The following is a 21,574-nucleotide window of genomic DNA, read 5'->3' on the forward strand; positions in this document are numbered from 1 at the left end:
TAGAACGTTACTCCCGCGATAAACGAGGGACCACTGTAAAGTCTTAATTCGCCGATCCGATCAATGACGTCATTGTCGTGTTGAAACTTTTTGCTCCCGTTGCTGTTTTATCTGTCTCATTTACTCCGAGGAAGTTCCACACCACCGCCATGTTAGTTTGGAGCCCTGCCACTATGGGACGGACAATAAAGTTTTTTGAATCTTGAATCGTTCGCTGTCGGATTCAAACATGTCGGTGGTGTGGGATTTCTTCAAAGTGTCTGAGACAGATAAAACTCAAGCTCAGTAAACGGTACATAAGTATATACAGTAAATAAACAAGTTATTTAAATAGACATATTGCGCCCTCATGTGATTGGATCGGTGATCGGTTTATTTAAACTCACTGATCAGTGATCGGCCCCAAAAATCCTGATCGTGTAAAGCCTAGTAAAAACATGATATTTTCTGAATTTATTAAACAGTTGTCGCTTTTCTATTAATCACCTCTACCTGCTTGGTCATCATACACACATTATATTAATGTTTATCAAAAATTGCTTGTGTTTCAATATCTTCTGAAAAGCACCAATAGTCAGCCCTACAATATCGACATCAAAGTATTTGGTCCAACATATTGTGACATTTGATTTTGTCCATATATATATATATGTATATGTATATGTATATATACTGTCGACCAACATGAGAGAGTGGAACGAGCCAACATGGTGAGCAGTCGTCCTTCTAATGCTGCATCAAACTCACCGACAAACAAGAAAACGAAAAGTTTAAAAACTAATTTGAGGAAATATTCTGCATCCCAGGCAGGTGGACAAAGCAACATAACAGACAAACAAAATCCAGCAGCAGCAAAAAGTTTCGCTCTTTTTCGACTAAAAGCATCAAACTGAGCCAAGCAGCTGAAAGACAGACATCCTGATCTATTAGACGAGTTTAGTTTCAATTAATGTCGTATAACAACGAGCATCATAACCTCTAAGTATTTTTATGAAGTACAATATCTCTGATGACTGTGCATTACAAAGCTGGTTGGCTGTATTTTGATAAAACTATTAACTTGACTAACTGCCGGTTAAATTGATTCTGTGTATTCTTCATAACAGTTGCACATAAAAGGTGTATCGTGAATGAATGAATGAATGAATGAATGAATGAATGAGTGATACTTCATTAATCCTTTGCAGGAAATTACATTGTCACGGCATCTTCATCACTTCATCACACATACAATTACACACTCATGCTGCACTAATTGGCCACTTTAAGTCTAATGATAATGAACAGAAAAATAGGGTTGATGAGTGGGTGAATGAATAAATAAATAAATAAATAAATAAATATGTACATCATACAGGAAGCAGAGATTAAAATCTAGGGTTTGGGTTAGGGTGAAGTACATAAAATTTATTCTTTTGGTGGTAGTGAGTATTGGCAGCAGCTTCCAAAACGGGACACTTTTCTCTGTTGTGGCCCCATGTTGTCGTCTAGACTGATGGCTCTGCTTTATGTTCACATGAAAAGTCTCAGAGAAGTCAGTGCACCAGTCAGAGGGCTAATCTACCTTCTTTTGTTTTAACCCTCCTGTTCTGTTCAAATTTACGAACATCTTTTATGTTTAGGGTCAATTGTTTTTATTGTGATATGGATCCCCTGGGTCTGAAATAAAGGGATAACTAACTAACTAATTTGACCCCAGCAGTTTAAGCCTCCACAAAATTATTTTAACTAAAACTGTTACCCAAGTTTATGAGTCAGGTACTTTATGTTTCTTTGTTGACGACCTAAATAGCCCTTTAAATAAAACATAACTCACCCCCACCCCCACTTATACATCCAGTATTTATATTACGCCACTATGGAAAAATATGCAAATCACCATAAAATCTCACTAATTGACCTAAAATTGGAAAGAAATATTAATTTCTGGTGTTTTAATGGCTTTATATTATTTCTAAGTTATTTATAACCAATGCGTTACAAAGTGTGTACAGGACATTGAAAACATATCATCATGTGAATTTCATGTTTACCCGGTAGTACCCATTACATTAGGAAAACTCATTAAATATGAAGCAAAAAAAAAAAAAAAAAATGATGTTAATCATTTATGTAGAGATGTTAAACACTGACCCCAAACATAAGAGGAGGGTTAAGATCATCTGGGCGACATTTCTGCTCATCTGGCTCAAACAAACAGAGAGAAGCGACAGGAAATGCGGAGGTGACACGACCTGCCTGCCGGCCCACCAGCGCTCTCTCTCCCCCCAGACTGCTCGTCTTTCTCTAATTGCAGCGTAGCGTGCCGTGCACACTTTGCTTTGCCGCGCCAGACAATGAATGGACCGCGGCGCTCTCCCCCCTCCTCTAACCGCCGCTTTAAAACTGCCTGTCCTGTAACCATCAAACACAGCGGCTGGTTTCCTACAGGGCTTTGGAGCGAGGGAACATGAAAGGGAGCGGAGGAAGACGGCTTGAGGTCCCCGCTGCTCCTCTGGATGTGGTAATGGACGGGTACAGCTGAGGGCTGCTGGTAATTGGTAGCTTGGTGTTTAAAGGGGGGTCCTTCGACTGAAAAACCTCACGGGAGGTCTTTAATTTACGCTACTAAATACGCCCCTCTCCCCCTCCGCTCCGAGTGCGGACGCATGCGATGCAGACGCGCGTGTGTGTGTGTGTGTGTGTGTGTGTGCATCTCCAGTTTGCTTTAGAGAGGCTTTGCTGACTCAAGCTGCTGGGTTTGGTATTGTCACACAGCTGCACACACACTCACACACACACACACACATAGAGACAGATGATGTGCCATACATGTGTACAACAAAGTCTCGACGGTTCAGGGGTGAAACCACGGGTTCACTGGAGTGGCGTCACCATGTCACACACACACACACACACACACACACACCGTCTGCCACGTGCCTCCAGCAGCAGCATGGCCCATTAGGCAGCTCGGCCACATTAAAGACGGACGGCCTCTTGGTGAATGTCCAATCAGACCGCTGGACTGTCTGCTGATTAAAGGGACAGTTTCTCAACTAATCAAACATTTCAGTGCGACAGGCTGGAAATAAAACAACATGTCAGATTACTGTGGATCAACTGCAGTAATCCACACTGTAATCCTAAATTCGAGCAGTCCTCTCTACGGCTCAACACATCGAATTTTTCCTTTTTTTTTTTTTCTCTCTCGGGTTAGTTGGATGATGACTTTACAGACGTTTCACTGTAACTTTCTGTTGGGCCGCCTGGTGGAGGAAACCTGATAAAAAAAAAAAAAACAGACTCTGCAGCGAGGTCACTGGGGTGAACCAGGAACAAGTGAACGACAGATATGAAAAGCAGCTGATCGGGAAGGCTGAGGCCACCCTGCACCGTCCTGCTCACCCACAAGAGGCCGCCGCTGAGTTCCTGCCTTCAGGACGCCGCCTTAAAACGCCAATCATTAGAGCAAAAATGAATAAGAAACATCCTGCAGTGTTTCCAATGATAAACTGCAATCAGTGCAAACTCCTCGCACAGCCACAGGTCGTCAGGTGCTGGAGGGCAGCAGGAACTCAGACAAACAGATCCTCCGCACACTGACGCAGACTTACTTAAACACTTTATTTAGAGGGAACAACGCGTTTCGCCTCAGCGTCTTCAGGTTCACCTCAAGTCTGACCTCATCATATCCAGGTGTGTTTTTTTAAAATGCTTATTGGTCACCTGACCAATCTCACTCTTAAAGCCCGACTCAGGCAGAGAACACACCACAGTGTCCCGTGGAAAATACAAGGTATAATACAATAGTCTGGAGCACCAAGCAAGAAGCAGAAAAATACTGACCATACTGTAAAGTTTCACAACATAGAAAAATATTTACATATAGACCATCAATGATATATTTGGCGAGGAAAAAGAATAGAAATATTAGAGAGTACTAGAAAGCACTATATCAGCTAGAGACCCCATATTTAGAAAATGATCAGGTCAGACTTGAGGTGAACCTGAAGACGCTGAGGCGAAACGCGTTGTTCCCTCTAAATAAAGTGTTTAAGTAAGTCTGCGTCAGTGTGCAGAGGATCTGTTTATCTTAATGAATAAGAAACACTTTTGTTCCTAAGGGTATTGAACTTGGTTAATTTGTGCATGAAACATTGTTCAGCTCTTTTTATTCCCACATGCACCTCGTCCCAGCAGATTTGCAAATTTACGACCGTACAGACGGCCCGCATGGCGAGTGTGTCGACTGCGCATGCTCCAGATGGATTATGAAGATAATTACCCCCCGACACACACACACACACACACACACACACACACGCACAAACACAGCATGCAGGGGCAAGGTGGAGGAGCACAAGGTGATTGTTTATGCTGAAGCAGAGTGAATTTTTATGGACTGTAGATTGCTGTTTATGGGAAAATACACTTAAAGCTGCGAGAGATGTAATCAAGATAGCGGCATTCCCAACGACGCATTAGCCTATGGTTTTGGAGGCATGCACACACACACACACACACACACACATGCAAACACCCTCTCTCTCTCTCTGTCATCACACACATCAGACCGGGAAATGTGCAGGCATGGAACGCCAGAGCAACACGGACCGTAAACTGTTATATAAATGAAAACGTGTGTGTGTGTGTGTGTGTGTGTGTGTGTGTGTGTGTGTGAGCGGTAAAAGTTCGCAGCTGTCCACGGGCTCAAAACGTGTTACGCATGTTCACGTCCTAAGCAGGAATGATGGCACTTGGCACAGCAGACCTCTCTGTTTACGCCACGTTTGATTGACTGCGTTGTGGATCTCTGCCACGTTTTATAGATTGTGATGATTTTATACTTTACGGTTCTGTGTTTTTAAAACGCCTCGCTGCAGACAGAACCCTCCTCAGGTCTGAGCCGAGCTACATTTAGCCGACAGTGTGCACGCTAAGACATCTGCTTCGAACCTGTGATTTCATTATGTTCTCTTCCATTAATTGATTTGTTGTATTATCTTCAATCATCTATTTTCTTGTCTGTGCAGCTGCAACGACCCAACTGGCCCACGGCGATCATTAAAGTTTCAGCTAACAAAATGTAATCAAAACAAAACAAAAGAGAAAAGAAAAGAAAAAAGACTGTTGCCGGAGAATCTAGCAGGATGAGGCAATATTTTAAGGGATGGTTATTATCATTATTATTATTATTATTATTATTATTGAACCTCTTAACACCCCTTTTCCACCAGGGCTGGTTCGGAGCCGGTGCCTGACTTAGCACCAGTTTTTTGGTTTTCCACCGCCCAAGCACTGGCCAAACTGGTGCCAAACTGGTTCCAAATTGGTTCCAAGCAAGCACCGACTCCGAGCAGGGGCTAAACGGGAGCCAGACAAAGAACCGATGACGCGACCCACCGCTTCATTGGTGGGCGGGGTTACAGACTCAAACGGGAGCAGCGATCGCTCTAAACGTAAAGCTAAACATATTCACCGTTCGTTCCGACCACGAATACGACGGGTAGCCGGCAATAATTGCGTTTTTCGCCTCTGGAGCGCAATGTAGGCTTGTAAACACACGAGCAGTATTTGCATCGCTACGGTGGGTCGTCCATGTTTGTTGTTGTGTTTCCGAGCGAGCGTCTCGCACACCGACGTGATCACGTTTTACGATGACGTCATGACGTGGCTCTGACTTGGCTCCGCTTGGCTCTTGGCCAGTGGAAAAGCAAACCGGTTCTTTGTTGGCACCAGTTAAGAACTGGCTCTAGCACCAGCTCCGAACTAGCACCAGGTGTTTTCTGGTGGAAAAGGGGCATAACTGAGGCCTCGTCCACACCACGTCAGGGAAATCTGAAAACGCATCTTTTTCCTCTGGTTTGACCTTCTGTCCACGCTGAGCCGGTGTTTTCCATCCACAAGATGAATGGGAAGGCCTGTTCTTTATTTATTTACAATTAACCAGTGGTGGGAAGTGACCACAACCTCACCTGCAACTTCAGGTAGGAGAAAGCACAAACTCACTCACAACTCAACTTCAACAGTCCAACAGTCCCTAAGGTCATCGGATCTCTCGCCTCTGGAATGCACTCCCAGTGACCTTATGTAGCACAGAGTCCACTGAAGGTTTTAAGAGAGAACTTAAAACTTATCTTTTTAGACAGGCTTTTCACTGTTGACGTCTCTGGGGCCTCTGTGAAGCTGCTTGCTGTTGTGCCGTTGTGTGTTTTTCTGTTGTTTATCCCTGTATTTTATTGCATTTGATCTATGCTGTAAAGCACTTTGTATCTAGGAAAAGTGCTCTAGAAATAAAATTTACTTACTTACTCACTTACTTATTATAAATGCCCTTTCTGAAAACGACTTGGACCTTAGAAAATGTGCTTTATACATTTTTGACCAGCGAGATCACGTGGTTCACGTTCAAACTCAGGAGAAATTAATTCTCTCATGAAGCAACCACCCTGAATTTTCCCCTACAGGTTAAAGACAGCGTCCATTTTCATGAATTGACAACAAACGCCATGAAATTTTGCAAATGATGCTCTGATTTCCACTTTCCAGTGAACACATTATGAGCTTTTGACTGATTTTTTTCTTTTCCTTCTGCCCATTTGTAACACAATTTTCCTTTTAAGTAATGGTCACTTGAAGTTTGAATTTGAATTTATTTAAACATGATAAGTTAATGGTAACATGCAGATTTTAACGTGCATATTAAAATCGTAAACCCCATTAGGGCAAAGCTAGTGCGACCTGTGAGTCTCAAGGAACTGAGATTTACCTCCAGACCTCATTTGCCATGATTTCTGCTTTATTATGATTAAATTTGAGATAGCTGCAGATTGGACCGGAGTGATCCACAAAACGAAACATGTTTAACTCTGCGTGGAGGGTCTTATGTCAGCGGGCGGCTCCACAGCGCCAAAGGCAAAGCAAACTATCGCGAAAAAGTTAAATAAACCGCGGGAGAGCGGCAGTCGTAGTTCAAACAATTAAAGGAACTTCTTTCTGAAACAAACCGAATCTCCGTGACATTCTAGCGAGGTAAAAAAAACAAGAGGAAGTGGCTAAATGTGCAACTACAACGCACTAAAACAATTTTTCATCGAGCTGCACCGTTTCCAGAGAGGGCTTTGAAGTCCGCCTCGCACCTGAAACAACACTTAGATGTCTTTCAACCTGGATCTTCACGAGCGACTTTGATCATTACGTCAATTGTGGTCTAATCTGTAATTTACACATCACACAAGTGTCAAATATGTATGGAATTAAAATAACCAGTCAAATTATTGCAGATAAGTGGACATCCAATACTAACAATACCAGTCTAGAGCAAAGAGAGCTCTGCATTACTCTCATAATAGAGAGCAGATCAGAGTATTTCTACACCAGTTTTCCCTCCTGGAGCTCCTTTTACTACCAGAACTGATAGGCGGAGTGATACATTAACAGGCTCCAATGTGTAATAGTTCAATTAGCAAAGTAGTTCCAAGACATAGCGCCTTTCCTAATGGGAGCGACAAGCACTGGAAAGCATTACTGTTGTTGCAATTTGTTGCAGATGGTTAATTTTTTTGGCTTCAAATGTTTGACTTTAGCTGACCCTTGTTGTTATTTATGTTTTTAGCTGCCTGCTCGCTCGGACTAAGACCCCGCCGTCATCTCCAAGCTCAGATAACGTCCCGCGTCGATATCATGAGCAGCACGGAGGGAGCAGGGAAATCATACCAACCTTGTGTCAATAACTCCAGACTTTCACTTTAAAATCATTAAAATGAGTAAAGTAAAAGAACACAGCAGGTTGGCAACTTCCTCGAGCGGTAATTACAATCTGCGCTGGTCTTTATGGGATCTTTCTGCGTTTACGGCGCAGCCTGTAAGGCCATCTGCTGAGCTGCGATGTGTCCAGAGATCCACCCACTGTTATACAGGCCTCACCTCCCCTGCATGAAACCCACACTCCACAAAATATTACAGGCATAAGTCATTTAGCAGGCTCACTTGGTGCTTATTTTACTAGATCTTATCAAATACTCGGAGCTAAAGAGAGAGAGAGAACGAGAGAGAGAGAGAGAGAGACCATTAAAAATGTGGCCTGTGTGTCCTGTTCGCCCCAGGTCCCGATTGGCCGAGGCAGAATTCCCCTTCTCACATGTGTGAGCATTCCTAAATCATTCCTTGGCCCAGCGCTCTGGCAGCGGCCCCGAGATGAGAGCTAACATAAACATTTAGGAGCAGGGCCGTGCACGGCCTCCGCAGGCTGTGCACGTGGTGCTCCCGGCGGGCTCTCCTACCTCCGTCACTCGCTGACCTGCGAGCGGGAGATTGGATGAAATTGCTGGCGGGGGGAAAAGCCGAGGAGTTAACAGAGCTTCACTGGCGAGCTCATTCTCTTCCTCTCTCCCTCCCTCTCTCTCTCTGTGTCTTTCGGTGGTATACGCTGCGTATTTTGAGCTGTTTCCTTGTGTAAAGCGTCACTTTTTAAGTAATAATCCCTGACATATTTGTGAAAACACACGTCCGCTCTGCTGCTCTTTTATCACTGCCTGATATAAAGCACAACGGCGATTCGACCAACATCCAGGTCACGAAATCTTTGACACGCCGCACAGGAAGAGACGCGTTTTACATTTCCGTTTTGTTTGGAATAAAGAGGAGGAGGAGGAGAAGAAGAAGAAGAGCTGGTTAGCATGAGCAGCCGCAAAGCAAAGAGCGCCACCTACGGAAACTCAAACTCCGTCAAGAGAAAACCCACAGGAGAGCGACGTCACTGTCCCGCCCACGCTGTTTGATTGACAGGTGATCTCTGGGAGGTGCCGTGCAGAAACACAACAGTCAGTTCTACGTCTACTTAGTCTGTTTTTTAATCTGTTTAATCCGTTTTTAATCAGTGTTTAATATTCTGCAACTTCACTTCCAGATCTAAGAAATTAAACTGTTTGGTGAACATTTGATTGTGTTTGTGTTTGCAGGTTGAAGAAAAAAAAGCAAATTTTATGTTCTGCCTCTTTAAAATCGGGGAAAACCGTCTTTACTCCCTCGCTTTGTCTCTTTTTTCTTTTCATTCTCTCTCTCTCTCTCTCTGCTGCTCAACATCCCTCACTCTATCGCTCTTGTCTTTCCCGGTGGACATGCAGACCTTTCCCCCCCTCCTGCGTTATATTTTTCTCTAATGTTTTTTCCTTTCCTTCAGTCTTGCAAAAGATTGTATCAATGTCAGAGTTGCAGCATCATTCTTTAACTACTTCAGCATGTGGAGAACCGAAGACTTATTGGCTTGGCTATATAGTTACACACACACACACACACACACACACACACACACACAACAAATGGAGCTGGCTTCTTCTTCTTCTTCAGCGATTTAAAACGTGGATTAAGGCTGCCATGCTTAATGACGGCTCTGCTCGATAGATATCATTAGAAACATCGTCTCAGTCAGTTTTTTATGATGTTTTTTAAAGTGAATTACATGGGGTCATCGACATGAGGTCGAGCTGTTTTTTTTTTTTTTTTTTAAACCGTTGACTCGGGTCCAAGTTCACTTCATTCTGGAGCTGAGATTTGATGGGCCAGGCTGGCTCTTTAACCCGCAGAGATCTGGCTCAAGCGCTGTTTGAAATCCTAAAAACATTTGGCGGGCGCTGAGCACCACATGGGACGGGTTTGCTGCTTTAAGACTTTATTCCAGTTTGGTCCAGTCGCGCCGGGGATCGCATGTAAAGCAAGACGAAGCCCGCAGTTGATTAAGTTCCTTTTTATGATGCAGTCGTTGGCCTCAGGTAGGACTGGCTGGTATGATGGCACACGATGGAGTGCAAAAATCTGTTGTACTTGAGTGTTTATAAGCTATTTTTTTTTTTCAGTGTTACCACTTTTGAGAAGAAAGTAAAACACCGAACACATCAGCTAGTCCGCCCAACTCGGGAAGAGGAAAGGGCCGGATTACTGCATGTAAACTGGGATTTTAGAGTCCGATTTTATCTGATTTCCAAGATCCACAGTGTGGATAATGTGTTATTGTCACTTTTTTTAGTAATCAGTCTGTGTGTGCAGTGTGTGCCCTCTCTCTCCTGTATGCACTTCTGTCATCAAGACCAGTTTAGACTGGAAAAGGCTTCCCAGCTAACAGGATCGCTGGTGTAACTCAGGATTCAGTGTTTCCTCCGCACACTGAAATCCGTCACAGCATCACGGATATTTTTGTAGATGCAGTACGAGAAGATGCAGGAGTTTGCTGAAACGTAGAATTAGGACGACTCGTTTTAACCCAGCTGCCATTAGAGTGTAACAACAGGTTATTTTTTATGTGTTATGTCTCTCACGCACTTTATTTTATCTGTTTTATCAATTTATGTACCAACTGTTGCCTAATGCTGCTGTATGAGAAAAAAAATGTTCAAAAAAAGTGTTCACTCCATCCCTTCATCCTCATATCAGGTATCAGGAATTGCATTAAGTGTGCAAAAACACTGAAAATCCACTGCTTAAGGTAATGATAGTCAAAATTATGAGTTCAAAATCTCAGCTTACATTTATCCTGTTTGATTTCCAAAAGGTTAAGCTCGTGCACGTTTTCAAGAAGTCGTCACGTGAACACACACGTGACAAAAACGCCCCCGCTCGAGTCAGTAAGAGCTCCTCGTCACGGCCCGACGTCACGGCCGAACATCAACAGCAGCGACCCCTGACCTTTGTCCCGCAGTCTGACCCGTGATGCAGACACAATACGCCGCTCTCGGACGCCACCCTCTCCGCTTTTTCGACGGAGAGGCCAAACAAAGTCACCGTCTGTCAAGAATCTGTCTGAGCGCGCAGAGTAATGTCTTCCTCTGCCTGATAGAGGGAGAAATGATTCGACCCAAAACACAAGTCACAGCCTGACAGAGTACAATGATGAAACTGTGTGTGTGTGTGTGCGTGTTTTTTATACGTATGCATTCATGTTTATGTGTGCGCAATCGACGGCAGGGCCAGCAGCAGCAGAGCCAAGAACAACGCTATTGCCTGTCTGCTTCCTTCCTGCCAATCAGGGTCGAGAAGGGGCGGGTCCCGGCGATAACCTGATCAGGAAGCCCCCCGAGAGCGGCCAATCACGGACATTATCACCGCCAGAGATGTTTGGATTCAAAACAATTTCAAACAATGATACTGAAAAGAATAGTGAGCGATACTGAGAGTACAGAGGGGGAGGTGTGTGTGTGTGTGTGTGTGTGTGTGTGTGTGCTCTCACCTCCATTCTGAGTGATGTACCTCACCCAGGGCAGAGCCTGGTAGCCGCTCTTCTCAATGATCTTCAGGTAGCGTACCTGCAACAGAGGCAACAAGGACAGGTGAGCGTGCAAATGCAATGCTTTTCTTTCCTTTACAACATTTTGAGAATCAACACACATTAACGTGGATTTAGCTGAAATTGTCAATGGCCCAATTTTGCGAGTGTTAACTGCTTCAAGATGGCTAAAAAAAAAAATAAAAATACATCTCTCTCTCTCTTTTTTTTTTTTTAACAAAGTGATTACATGTTTTTGCACCAAAGCAAGGCTGTGCAGGTGCAGGACAGATGTGCTGGAGTGAAAAGTGAAATTTTAAGGGGTAGTGAATTTTCAGCTACCTCAGAAATGTAATCGAATACGTCCTCGAGTAAAAAGGCACATCAGGGAGTTTCACACCTGCCCCGTTCGGCCCGTTCCGATCGAGCCAAAGTGCATTTTTACTCGTTTGGTCGTTGGTTCGTTTAAAGAGGCGAGAACACGCATTTAACCTCCAGTGTGGACCAAACAAGTGAACCATGGTCTGCATGAAAAGTCAAGACTCGATCTGCCTCTGAGTGAGCAACCATATGGTTTGCTACAAGCGAAAATGTAATCCGGCCCCAACACACACACACACACGGTGCATTGTGGGTTTAAAGTGGATGCTGACACCTGTAGCTGCTGGTCTGCCAAAATGAGTCTGGGATAAAACGTGGAGTAACAACAACGAGGCGAGGGCTGACGACGGCATCTCGCAAAATGCCTGTAGAAACACACTCTCGCGTCGCTCGTTAACGTTTAAACTGTTTTCATTTGGTAAGAACACCAAAGCCCTGTCGTAAAAGCCAGGACGTTCTTTCAGTCCTGCTTGTTGTTGTTGTTGTTGTTGCTGTTGCACTGATCCAGGATCGCCCCGTTGTTGTTGTAACACACTGTTGTCTCCGAGTTTCCCTTGTAAAATTTCAGTCTTCTGACCACATGCTGTTTCTTTACGGTTGATTTAACACAAGACCCTGTGAGTGAAAAATGCACAAAAAGTAGCCTGAATCACACTGAAGAAGGCAAACCACAGGTGGGAAAACCCTGTAAGGCCTTCACCGTACCTGGACGTGGATTATGAATCAAACATTTCACCTGTCAGCCGGCTGGTAAACTAAAATTAAAAAGCATCCAAACAGCTGAAGGTGGATTCATCTCACCATCTGGTTGTCCTGACTGTATGAAAGTAAAAGACCCACTGCAGAATAATGTCAATCAGTAGCCAATCCCATTCAAGTAATTATCTGCAAGATACCGTATTTCACCAATTAATCGCCCGGGCGTTTAATACGCAAAATCAACTTGGACCCCGGGCGTTTAAAAGAACCAGGCGGCTATTCGCTGCAGGCCTTTATTTATTTTTACACAGACCTGCAACAGGCCATTATTGTGATCACAGCTGCTGTCCAACATATTTATAGTCGGGCAATTTAAGATTACGGTGCACCCTTTTTTTCTAACGTTAGCTAGCTCTCTTATTTTGACAAAAAAACAAAAGTGCCGCACAGTTATTGTGCGGTTAACTGTTTACTTCTGCATAAATAAGGTGAATAGCCTTATTTTGGGTTACCTCATTATGATGCAAATAATCGCCTCGGCGGTTATTCGGGTGGGCGTTTAATACGCAAAATGGGTGCAGACCCCAGGCGTTTATAAGAACCCGGCGGCTATTTGCGGCCGGGCGATTAATTGGTGAAATACGGTAAATAAATGTCTGCCTTTCTATTCCCTATCAGTAGCTGCATTTATATGGACCCTAATATTCCACTAATAATCAGAATAAGAGCACAATCAGAATAAAAATTCCTCATGTGACCATCTCAATCACAAGAGACTGGAAGGAATTTTAAATCCGGTTGAAAGGGCTGATATAAACCTTTGATAATCTGTTCAATATGAAAATTTTAATGCCAAACAACCATGTAAAGTCTTAATCTGATGGTTTCTCTCTGGTTGGAATAAATCTATTCTCTCGGCACATGTTTGGCCCACATGGAGGGAACATCAGGCGATGGGACGAGTTTCAGGGTTCAGCAGAAACACAACTGGACTGTGGCTGATAACAGCTTCTTTGTTGTAAAGATTAAATCTTGTTGGATTGTTGGACTGGTGAACACCTCCACGGTCGAAAGGCTCAAAACCAAACAAGCTGTTTGAAATGACGAACAAAGCCGGGATCCACCGAACCATCAAGCAAATCAAAAACCTGCTGGAAAGGTTTGAAGGCTGCCTGGTCCAAGGCTGAAAGTCAAAATGACCCAGCCAGTTTTCATTTTTACAGCCGGATGTACGACCTGATGGGAGGAACCACCGCTGGCCAACATGATTTAGCCTGGATTATGTTTATATTTCTGGCAGATTAGACACTTACCAGCATTTTGCACATGTTAAAAAAGTTATAATCTGATTAAACACACATCGGAATCTCTAATCAGAATAATTTCAATCAGGTTGAACGAATGTTATCCATGTAAACGCAGCTACTCACTAAAGTACTCAGCCAGGTGCTTAGTTAGCATCAGCATCGATAGCCACCACGGCTGAACAGACAAGAGCGCCACCTACAGAGAGACACAAACTCCATCGACATGAAATCCAAAGAAAAAGACGGTCACAGTCCCGCCCACACCGTTTGACTGACAGGTGATCTCTGGGAAACGCAGAGAGAAAACACCACAGCCATGAGCCCTGAGCACCAATGTGTTTTGCAAATCCCAAAATTAGTGATCTTGAGGATTAGCACATGACGTTTTTCCCTTGTTTGCGCCTGCTTCGAGCCAGGTTTCTGGGAAAAGTTTAGAAAACTGAAAGGGGTACGTCACGTTATGCAACAAGCAGACGGCAGCAGAAACAAGAGTCTTTTCCCACGGAAGAAGCGGGCAGTCGGGCTGGTATGAAGAAGTGATGAAGAAACGAAATGATATTATTAAACCTACAAAAGGAACTGGCGTTTCTCAACACATTGGGAAATTTCATCAAGCGTCCTCTTGCAAAAGGATCATAAATTATCACCCGGCGCACTCAGCCCTCAGAGGGTACACAAACTGACAACGGCATAATGAACCATAACACATTTTTTTCCTTTCTTTCTTTCTTTCTTTTTTTTTTTTTATTTGCCAAATTGCACCAAACCGCAGGCTAAAACAGTCAGCGCTAGCACAAAGTAAATATCCCCAAGCTCACATCAATCTTCGGCGTGTCTCAAGGCTGTTGTGCCAAATTCAAATTGCAATGAAAACGTCACCAAAAGACAATAGAGGAGAAACACGAAGAGGGTAGGCCTGAGAAACACAGAAACACAGAGAGAAAGAAAAGGAGTAAGATACTGGAGATACCAGAGCGGCATGAAATACAAAAGAGAGAGAGATCAAGAAACAGATACAGAGAGGTTAAAAAAAAAATTGAACAAAGACAAAGGAAAAAGATACAAAAACACTGAGACAAAGAAAGAACGTGGTGAAAAGAGGGCTCGCGTCCTCAATCTTCACCAAAGTGAAAACTTAACCCGCCGTGAAAACATCATCAGTTACACCGAGGGCAATAAAGACAACGCAGACGGAGCGCATAATCACAGAGGGGAGATCGAGGAAGAGAGGCAAGAGAGAAAGAGGAACTGCGTCCTAAATCTCTGCCAGAGATAAAACGCTGGAACCAGTCGGTCAGGAAGTTACGGCGGTGGAGAGATGTGACATTATGTATAAATGGCCTCGGTACTCCCACAGCACAACTCGCATCACATAAATATAGTTGATATTTTTATCCGTTCCATATGGGGCCGGATGATTTTCAGCTCTGGGAAATGAGGCTCTTTAACGCCAGGAGAAACATCCATCCAGACACCGAGTGTAATGAAGTCACAAGACAAAGGCGAGATAAAGACTTATATAACATCTTCTTTATTATCTCGGTTCAAATCCATCAGCGATTATCAACGGCGTGCTTCAGAAAGAGCAAAGAAAAACACTTCAAGAGGATTTGTAGGTAAAAATTTCCTCATGTAAAAAAAAAAAAAAAAAAAAAAAAGAGGCAAACATGGCTGGAACTGTGAGAAAGTGTCGGTGATGGTACTGGTCTACATGGGGAACGCTGTTGAACCGAACCAGTAAGAGTACTGGTGCAAAAATACACATAAAGTAAAAGTTACAGTTAGTTTTCACAAAGGACAGTGTAAAATGGGACCACTCCTATGCAATATGAAAAAGGACAGACTATTAAGTTTTGAAAAAGTTCTCAAAACTTACAAAAGTTTTACAAAACTAGTACAAAATTGTAAAATCTGAATTAAAAAAAGAAGTTAAAGTGTGCAAAGTAAAGCCAGGTTACTCCTCTCTACCTTGCATTTGTACACTGTAATGAACATGATGAAAAATGTAGTGCAGAACAAAACTTGAGTGAAAATGAACTTATGTAAAAAAAAAAAAAAAAAAAAAAAAAAAAAAAAGAAATTATTGACGTTAAAAATATTCGAAACAGAACAAAGTCGTTAGTTATTTGATGCTATGAGCCGGGAGCCTACCTGCACGAGGCTGAGTGACTGAATGTCTAACGATCATTTTATCAAAAGTGAGAAAATGCAAACTTGTAGCAGCTTTAAAGCCAAATGGTAACTTTAAAGGTGTATTCCGTAAAATGTGGACGATGTAAAATCAACCATGATACAATTATCTTACATCTGTCCTACATTTTTCAAGTTGGCAAATTACCGTTGAACAGTTTTTATCTTGATGCTGCATGTCCTACAATCTAACCTCTGCTGAGTCTGTCAGTTTTTAAAGAAGTAGGATACAAAATATTGCCATATTGTATTGTTTATGTATTGTTTACCTGTTGTTTAAGCCTTGTTTTGTCCTCCATCAAGGACAACACCGGAAACAAGGGTAAGTATACTTTTAAGTGTTATCCTCTGGTAGGGCTGACCAATTAATGAAAATATGATCAAAATCTATACATCAATATGGTCAAGTGCAACATCCACATCGCAGGAGCTGAGATTTTTTGATAAAGCTAAAATGGGTGTAAATAAAGTGTCATGGTGCTGCAGAGACGCCCTGGCCTTATAAATTACTTTCCAGAAACCTAAGAAAACATGTTTGTTTTGACACCACCGTCATTTTGATAGCGTCTTCAGTGAGAATGAAAATTGTAATGCAAAAAAAATGATCATTCTGCTAAAATTGTTCATCGTAGCGCAAGTGCAAAATCCGCAAAATTAGTCACAATATGACTTAAGCATATCGTTCAGCCCTATCCTCCAGCATGAATATGTATTTTTTTACCCAATAAATCAATAAATCAGTCAATCAATCAATTCAACAGTAAGTGCAGCTGGCTCGCTACAGCCATAATCGTAAAAAAAATAAATAAATAAAATAAAAATAAATAAATGCACAGACGTTGAATACACGACTGCTCACCTGAAACAGTTTCAAAAATCCTTCACTACGTTAGTAAAAAAAGTTTTGGGCGCAACTCCTGTATTTTGAGCGTCTGAGTCTGAATCCGGTGTATAAACTGGTGAGCCCCCCCCCCCCCCGCCTCCCTCCACCCCCCCCTCCATCAAATCACATCACCGGCTAAAGCAACACATCATACATTCAGATGCATAAACACACACCTCGTCCTCCCTTTGCTTTCAGAATTAAAGCCGCGCCGGCTGTCTGGCCTGAAGCTGCCCTGCAGAAAGACAACACGAGGCTGACAGGCCGCGAGGATCGGCTGGCCTCGTTTAAGGGAAATATAAAGGGGCTGCAAACCCAGAGCATAAATCTGTCAGGGGTTCTGAAATATAGACCCGGTCATGGAGGCACTGATGTATCGTCCATATTGCTCAATAAATAATCCAGGATATACGCGAGCTGGACACCCAGAGCTGGACGGAGACTTGGAGTCCGTGAGATAAAAGTTTAAATAAATGTGACACAAACGATGGTGTGATGGAGCGATATCGTACAGCCACACACAATGTGGACGCAAAAGAATAATGCAGATACAAATAGACATGGATAGGCACATTTATATATCTATCTACACTACTCACAAAAAGTTAGGGATATTTGGCTTTTGGGTGAAATTTCAGGATGAAACTAAAATACATTATAACTTTACAGGTGAACTTAATGTGACCGTCTGTAAACTTTTGAATGCACATGTCCAACTGTTCAGTGTTTCAGTACTTTTTGCACAAGTTGCTGTTCTCTAACAAGGAGCTTAACGGCAAAATTCACATCAGGTGTTTGATGCTCCAGCTCATCGAGGTCGTATCATTAGGGAACGGCTGCTGGAGACTGGGGTACCTCAAATGGAGTGGCCTGCACTTTCTCCAGACCTGAATCCCATAGAAAACCTATGGGATCAGCTGAGTCGCCGTGTAGAGGCTCGGAGCTCTGTACCCCAGAACCTCAATGTCCTGAGGGCCGCCCTTCAAGAAGAGTGGGATGCCATGCCTCAGCAGACAATAAGTCGACTTGTGAACAGCATGAGACGTCGTTGTCAAGCTGTAATTGATGCTCAAGGGCACATGACAAGTTATTGACACTGACATTTTTTGTTGTGGTATATCCACCACTGTTGTTGGCTTTTGTTTCAAGAAATGAGATGAGGAAATCACCAGTGCATGCTTCTACTTAAATGCCCTACTTTCATGATATAATATCACTGTAGCGTGAACATTTTATATTTTCCATAAATTTCACCCAAAAGCTAAATATCCCTAACTTTTTGTGAGTAGTGTATATGTATATACACACACAAACACACACATGCACGTTAACAGATAAAACAGACCCTGCACGGTGATGTAAACACACAAAGCAAAAGTCAAACACAAACAAAATAGAAAACTGAAAGACTGACGTGCACTTACACACACTCACACTCACACACACACACTCCTGCACGCCGAGTGATGAGAGGATTATGAAGCATGTGAACGGTGGGGTTTGGTGAAGACAGAAGCCAGTTTACAGTAAGCCATCCGAGCTCTCCCTGTCAGCGGCTCTTTGATGTTCTCGGCAGGAGGAAGAGATTTGCCGTGTTGCTAAAAACAGAAACTCCCTCTAATCTAATCTACCAGATTCTAATGTGTCAGCCGTGGAACAATTACACAACTGTTTTGCTTCTTCTAATGACTGAACCCCTGCAGCGGCGGCCGATACGGGGTTTTTCAGCGCGGATATTTTTGGACTTGAAGCGGCCGACAATCCAAATTTACCACTGATGTTTGAAATGTTTGACCGTTTAAATGAAGTGGATTCTGAGTTCTGGGGGGGCTGTGACACATCTGCAGCATCATGGGACACTAAAACTCTCCACTGAAACCCAGATTAATAAACTTCTCGCAGGTGGGGATGAAGCTGATTTTACAGCGGCGTTTACAGACCAACCCTCCTGCAGCTGCGGACGAACATCAGATTCTCTCCTCCATGATATCAGCAGCGATCGACGTTGGTTTCAAAACTTCACATCCCCTTAAAAATAACTCTGATAAACGTACATCCTGATTTTAACAAAACTAGATTGTTTCAGGCAGCAATCACCAGGTCTGATTGTTGAAGCCAATGCAGAAGACCTTAAAGGAATACTCCAACATTTTGGCCCAGACTGAGACAAGATGTTTGCTTCCCCTAGGGCGGCGATATAGAGTACATATGGCAAGGAAAAAGATATACAAAGACTCTTTTATCCCAAATGCAATTTCCAATGTCAATAAATTATGGAAACGCTAGATGAAGGGGAGATGTAGACAAGGGCGCTATAAATGGGCTGGAACTGGTGCTTGTTGCCTCGTATCTGATGTGTATATTTGTGCGGGTGGGCTAGAGGGAGGGGGTACATGTGATGTGCTATATCAGCCTCGTGGATACATGTCTATGTTTAATGGAATGAGTGGGTCTTTTAATGTATTCGCTGTGTTTTATTTGTGAGACCAAAAACAATTTTCATGCAGGACATGATAATAAAGTATATTCTATTCTATTCTGTACCACGTTCACCTCTGTACGTCCAGTGGTTCAGTTCCTATGAATGGCATCGCCTGTTAGCTTAGCATAAAGACTTGAAGTCTATGGGAGTCGTTAGCCTGGGTCCATCATGGTGAAAAAATAAACCTTACACCAACTCTGAAGCTGTCATACTTACACCGTGGATCATGTGGATTTGAAATACACATCCTGGAAAGTTTTTTTTTTTTTTTTTCCATTTATTCTTCCATCTATCACAGTGATCTGCACGACGCTGAAAGTAGAGGAGGATCCACCACAAACTAACTTCTCCTAAAACGACTCTTATTAACAACTTTGGTAACACTTTACAATAACAGCACAACAATTGACGTTAGTTAACATTATTTAATGCCGTAATGGTTAATTAACTGTTAGTTACTGATTATTATGGCATTTACTAATATTAATAATATCTACAATAACCCTTAAATAACATATAAATTAATACCTTAGCATGAACAGCATTAGTACATGATTCTTAGACACATTAGTTAACGGTTAGTTAAACTGTTACTTAATGTTTATTACCTGTTACTTAATGTTTTTTACGGCATTAACTAACGTTAATTGTTGTACTCTTATTGTAAAGTGTTACCACAACTTTCATTTCAAATACACGTTACACTGTCCAGAGAGTTTATATTTTTACCCAGCTTTATCAAAAACGGTAAGGCAAAACTCGAAAACAGCTGTCCATTGTTTTTGTCGCATTGTTTTGTATTAATCTAAGAGCACACACACAGGACAAAGAAACAAAGAAAAACATACACCTCTAACACCTGTATTGAAGATGTTGTAATACTTTTTCAGGATTTTATAAAAAGCGGTAAAGGCTTTCGAGGAAGCGGCGGCTCCCTGCTGACGGCGAGAGAGGAGCCGCCGGGGAGACGGGAACGATTACCACCTGGGGGGACAGGGGGTCAAAGACTGGGGGGGACGGACCTGTGGATGAGCCCTGATGTGGCTTCTAACATACCATCACATAACCTCACACACACATGCAAAACATAATCACACACACACTTTCAAAAACACACATGCACTGCTCAAACCGCTGTTGTGGTAAACTTCCCTTTTCTATCACCGAAGGTTACATCTGGGGAGGGGGGGGGGCTTAATGCACATCTGCTGCTGCTTGTGGCTGTGTGTGTGTGTGTGTGTGTGTGTGTGTTTGAGCGTGTGTGTGTGTGTGTGTGTGTGTGCCCAGAAAGCAGCTCTTTTGATATGCTCAGATATACTCTCCTGTGTAATTAACAAACTATGTGGTTCCTCCAAAGTACATTAATACACTGACTGTGCTGAGTGTGTGTGTGTGTGTGTGTGTGTGTGTGTGTGTGTGTGTGTGTGTGTGTGTGAGGATGGAGGCACATGTGCATGGCAGGGAGGGTGAAGGCTGATAATCCCAGTAAATTAATTGAGTGAATACGGCGGAGCGACAGAGGAACATACACACTTGTTCACAACACCACCAGGAGCACTGAGTTCCTTAACATCACACACACACACACACACACACACACACACACTAACACACACTTAACCCACCCCTCTCTCCACACAGTTAAATGGCGTGCTCCCTTTAATAAGCGCAGCCCGCTTAAAACGCTCCCCTCACTCACTGGGTTGCGACCAGATCTCTGTGGCATCGTGTGTGTGTGTGTGTGTTTTTGAGTGTGTGTGTGTGTGTGTGTGTGTGTGTGTTTGTGGTGTTACACTGTGGTCTGTCTCTGCTGATTCAACCACGGGGGTCCCGATGCAGTTCAAGCAGCCCGAGAACACCACCAGCGATGAAGTGGTGGTGGTGCGTGTGTGTGTGTGTGTGTGTGTGTGTGTGTGTGTGTGTGTGTGTGAGGCCTTGGGGGTCTTGCCTCAGGCCACATAATAGCTGCTCATCACAAGCGCTCTCCCAGTAATAGCAGGCCTTGCAGCAGCTAATGGTAGCATCTCTCTAATGATGTCTCCATTGATCCAAGACGGTGCAGCTATTCTGGGACGTCCTGCGGCTTCCTCGCCTCCTCCTCCTCCTCCTCCTCCTCCTCCTCGTCTTCACAAGGTGCCATTACTTGAGGTCGATCCGGTGAGGAGGGGAGCGCGGCCGGCCGGGTCACAGAAGCGGATCGGGGTTGCGAAGCCCGTCCCGTAAACGACTCGAAAGCCTCCGAGCTAATTGAAGGCTGCTCCTCCGACTTTGTTCTCACAACGCGTCCCGCTGGGCTGGCGAGGTTTTGCGGGTTCGGCGCTCAAAGACAATCGACTCCCTGCAGTTTATTTTTACTCGCGTCCAAAAAAAAAAACCCAAAGAGCGAGACAATG

The 21,574-nt window shown here is 43.3% G+C and overlaps 1 protein-coding gene across 1 annotated transcript in view; it reads right to left on the reverse strand.

Annotated features, from left to right (window-relative positions):
* LOC115358260 (AP-1 complex subunit mu-1) overlaps window positions 1-21,574 on the reverse strand; it is a 42,541-nt gene that overhangs the window by 7,358 nt on the left and 13,609 nt on the right. Inside the window, exon 11 of the mRNA XM_030050153.1 lies at window positions 11,204-11,279. Within this exon, the coding sequence (XP_029906013.1) occupies window positions 11,204-11,279 (76 nt within the window). The remainder of the gene's footprint in view (window positions 1-11,203; window positions 11,280-21,574) is intronic.

This window comes from Myripristis murdjan, chromosome 4, assembly GCF_902150065.1.
Source record: "Myripristis murdjan chromosome 4, fMyrMur1.1, whole genome shotgun sequence".
In the NCBI taxonomy this organism is placed as follows: domain Eukaryota; kingdom Metazoa; phylum Chordata; class Actinopteri; order Holocentriformes; family Holocentridae; genus Myripristis; species Myripristis murdjan.